General features: G+C 38.5%; 1 protein-coding gene across 3 annotated transcripts in view; it reads left to right on the top strand.

The window, feature by feature from the left end:
- Positions 1-759: 759 nt before the first annotated feature.
- LOC128251142 (golgin subfamily A member 6-like protein 7) overlaps positions 760-4616 on the top strand; it is an 8753-nt gene continuing 4896 nt past the window's right edge. The window contains exons 1-2 of one of the 3 annotated variants that reach the window (XM_052977603.1): positions 843-874; positions 1468-2349. In XM_052977603.1, coding sequence (XP_052833563.1) covers positions 1517-2278 — 762 coding nt within the window. In that variant the 5' untranslated portion in view covers positions 843-874; positions 1468-1516 and the 3' untranslated portion in view covers positions 2279-2349. Of the gene's footprint in view, positions 875-1467; positions 2350-4616 lie in introns of those variants that run through there. The other 2 variants (XR_008266994.1, XR_008266993.1) reach the window with 2 other exon arrangements.

Genomic DNA, 4616 nt, shown 5'->3' with positions numbered 1-4616 from the left:
ACCTCAAGGTGGGTTGATGGTGGTGGTGGTGGATGTTATTCATATACCCACTGGTCTGGTGTTATAAAGAATCTCTATTGTTCAAAGATCCAGCGGGCAGACTATAATTTGTTATATTACATGGACTCCACTGAGTACTGCTTTATACTCTTCAGCTGGCGAATTGCAAATATGAATTCAACGGGATTTGAACACAAAATGTTACCGTGTATTGCGTTCTCTTCGAATTAGATATTAAATGACAGTTCTTTTATTCTTTTATTTGTTTAAGTCATTTGACTGCGGCCATTCTGGAGCACCGCATTAAAGGGTTTTTTTTTTAGTCGAACAAATCGACCCAATGACTTATTCTTTGTAAGCATAGTATTTATTCTATCGATCTCTTTTACCGAACGGCTAAGTTACGGGGATGTAAACACACCAATGCCAGTTGTCAAGCGGTGATGGGGGACAAACACAGACACAAAGACACACACAGATATATACATACATACACACACACACACACACACACACACACACACACACACACACACACACACACACACATATATATATATATATATATATATATATACACAACAAGCTTCTTTCAGTTTCCGTTTACCAAATCCACTCACAAGGTTTTGGTCGGTCCGATGCTGTAGTAGAAGACACTTGCCCAAGGTGACACACAGTGGGACTGAACCTGGAACCATATGGTTGGGAAGCAAGCTTCTTACCACACAGCTGCGCCTGCGCCTGTTTGCTACTTTCATCAAAAATTCTCTGTAATTACGTCATGAAGGTTTGCAGGAGAGATTATGACGTAACATTCCAAAAGGTACAACTTGAAGATTTTGCTCACCTCCGTTCTGTTTTAAATCGATCTCAGGTTTATATGTATATCTATTACTTATTTTCAATTGATTTAAATTAATTTCTATACCGTGTTTTCAACAATTTGCTGACGACTTCATCAGGCAATTGATTTTTTTTAGTTCTTTATCCCTTTTCCCCCACTTTTCTTTGTTTCTTTCCTCTCTTTATATACTTGCAAGTTTGAATGATTAGCTCACAGATATATCGAACCAAACATATATGTTTCAATTTAATTAACTGACTGAAAGCAATCAACTAGTTCTTTCTTTGTTTCTGTATCCTTTTCTATTTTCCTGGTTCATTAACTGTATGATAATTTTGATTATTTATCTCGTCTTTTGATTTCATTTATATAATTATGTCATTTTAATTAATTTTTCAGTCTATTGTTCCCTATCCATCTTCCCTCCATTATATTCTCCTTCCAGCTTTTGTCTCAATTTATATTTTGTTTTGGTTTAGTTAGTTTTTGCATTTGTGTTTGGTTGAAGAAATGCAAATACCGCCATTGTCCCTAGCAGCTACACCAGGCGGGAGGGGACGCTTGGCTCGCTTCATTTCTTGGGCCAAACGATGTTTAAGTAGTTTCTTCTTGGGTCCTAACAGGGTAAATTCTGTCGGACCTGCTCCGAACTCTACAGATGAAACATTTATTATGCGTTTTCCTAGAAAGGAAAATCTCTTTATTAACGAAGAAATTGCTAATAAACGTTCCATGGAAGAAGACCTGAAGGAGGAAGTGAAACCTGAGGCGGAAGAGGAAGTGAAATCAGAGAAGGAAGAGAAAGTGCACACTGAGTGGGATAAAGATGCGATGCGATTGAAAAAAGAAATGCTAGACCAGGTGATACAAGGACTAAAGGAAGAGGGAGACCAGGTGAGACAGCAACTGAATAAACTGGAAGAAGCGGTGAGGCAGGAATTAGAAAATCTTGAAGAGCAGGTGATGCATGAACTGAAAAAACAGGAAAAACTGCAGAGACCTAGAATTAATAAATTGGCTGAGCAGGTGAAGTTGGAGTTGAAAGATTTGGATTGGTTAGTGAAACAGAAGAAAGAACTAGGACAGGAAGAAGATAAATTGCGGAAGAAGATACGATTGTCATTACAGGTGATGAAGGAGCACAAAGAACGAGTGACACATTATGTAAGTGAATTGGAAGAACAACTGATACTGAAAGAGCGGCGGATGTATGGACTAAAGATACAAGAAGAACAGCAACAGCAGCAGATAACTGAGAAGAGGAATTTGAAAGATTTGGATTTACCTGAGTTGAAGGAACTGGAAGAAAAGGTGATGCAGAGATTGAATGATTTAGACTGGCACGTGAAACAGAAGACGGAACATGAGGAGGAAACGAGAGCTGAAAAGCTGGTGAAAATGATGAAGATTCCAAAACTGGCGAAGAACATATAGTCCTTGTGAGATAGAGATGAAGACTTCACTATTAAAGCAATAGATAAAATAAATTTTCTTCGTCAATGATAGTACAAATGTTGTTTTATTGGTATGGTACAAAAATACATATCATGCAGCATGAGGAAGCATATCAATGCGCGCGCGCGCGTTCTGGGTATTGTATACTTTCACATACTCAACTATTTGGTTACCATCTCGTACCTAGCATACTACATAGCACACACATATTTGGTTTTTATAAACCATGAAATCTTTTTGGCATGTTTTGATAAAGTATCCACTTAAATGTTTCTTTTTGCTGTCGTACATGTATTAGAAATTAAAGAAGTTTTATTAATATTACATACCGTTTGTAAATGTAAATAAAAATTCATGTGGAAAATAGATGGTGAAATGAAGAACAGATAACAATGGAAATATTCATAACATTCATATGGGATCTACACAAGAAATATTTAGTATGGGCTTAACACGGTGCATAGGAACTTGAAGGGATTTGTGGCTAAAATGGGGCGTATTTACATCTAGAGCCTGTGTATTTTCTTTTGCACATAATAATGATTTAAAATTTTGACACAAGGCCAGCAATTCTGAGGAAGTGAGTAAGTGGATTATATCGATCTAAGTGTTCAACTGGTACTTATTTTATCGACCGCGTAAGGATGAAAGGCAAAGACGACCTCGGCGGAATTTGAACTCAGAACGTAAAGACAGGCGCAATGTCGCTAAGCGTGCAAACGATTCTGCCAGCTCACCGCCTTTCCTTTGTACATAACTAATGAGTTAATACCATCCATGGTACATACTACTGATGTGTGTATACCATTGTATATGATAGCACATCGGTAATACTTAGGAAGTGTATATCTTCCCCGGTATTTGTGTACGCCAAAGAATTTGTTCCCTTCTCTGGTAACTAGTAATAATTAGAATGTAGCTAGTGATACCTATGGAGCACATACCCTTCCGTGATATATACTAATAGCCGTATGTATAGCACTTAACATCTAGAAAATGTTTTCTTCCAAGTTGTAGCATGTAGGAAAATGCTAAGTACCACGGTAAATAATAAGGTCTAGGCGGGTGTCCCACATCCACGATATCCAGGAAGCGTGATTTCAAAACAAAGAATATTGTTAGTTTAATCCAGTTGAAACTTCTGCCAAGTACAACGGAGAAAGATCTATTTGATCACTTCATTTTATCTATTAGAAGTAACAGCTAGACCTCTCTGAAACCGCATACTATGCCTAGAAATAAGGAAAGGCTACGTTATATACTATAGTCCTTCATATTCTTAAAAATTTGTAAGTCATGACAGTGAACGCTTTAAATTGGAGATTGACTAAATCAAGGTTCACTGAACCAGGTACACTTTTTAGAAAAAGACGAGACATTCGTGTCTTGAATATCTGAGATCATAGGTTTATTTCATCGAGGACTAACCAACTACTTATTTCACACACATACACACACACACACACATTTTTACTTCGTCCTTCATTGTTGACTATGACCAAGGACAGCACATGGGAGAAGAAGACGGAGCACGGTGTATCCGGCCGTGACCAATCAGTCCGATGTATGCTCGGAACGCTCTGCCGCATGCCAGGCGTTGATGGTCTGTTGAGACTGAAGGTAAGGAGTTGACTTTGGACCTACGCAGCGCTCTCTTTGTGCTCTTGCAATCTTGTTGTTTGTATGAGATGACATCTCTATGGTATAGCTTCTCCAGGCAGAGCATTCTTGTGCTTGCGTTTCCCAGGTGTCGGGGTTCATCTCAAAGTTCTTTAGTCAGGCTTTGACTGTGTCCTTGAAATGCTTTTACTGTCCACCTTGCATGCGCTTGCCTCCTACCAATTCGCTGTAAAACAGTCTTTTGGGTAGTCGTGTATCAGACATTCGAACAAGGTGGCTGACTCACCTCACTTGTGCTCTCCTCAGCAGTGTGTAAATGCTTGGCAGATCAACCAGAGAGAGGACACCCTCGCTCCACATGTCTAGAACCATGTCATGTCAAGTGATTTAAGAAGTTGGGTATATTAAAATTAATATGGCTGGTGGCTAAGGCTATGTGAACGACAAGTTTCCATGCTGCGGTTGAAAAAAGTGAGGATGTTTAGTTCAAGTCTAAGTCGCCTATGGTTCTTCAATGTTTTGTTCTCGAATAGTTGACCCACCCTGTATGTATGTATGTATGTGTGTGTGTGTGTATGTATGTATGTATGTATGTATGTATGTATGTATGTATGTATGTGTGTGTGTATGTATGTATATATGTGCACACACATACACACTTTCATATATGCATACATATATACATACAAGCATGCAT

The sequence above is a fragment of the Octopus bimaculoides genome, chromosome 28 (assembly GCF_001194135.2).
Source record: "Octopus bimaculoides isolate UCB-OBI-ISO-001 chromosome 28, ASM119413v2, whole genome shotgun sequence".
In the NCBI taxonomy this organism is placed as follows: Eukaryota; Metazoa; Mollusca; class Cephalopoda; order Octopoda; family Octopodidae; genus Octopus; species Octopus bimaculoides.
Note: the sequence above shows the minus strand (reverse complement) of the source record. Positions and strands in the feature narration are given on the sequence as shown.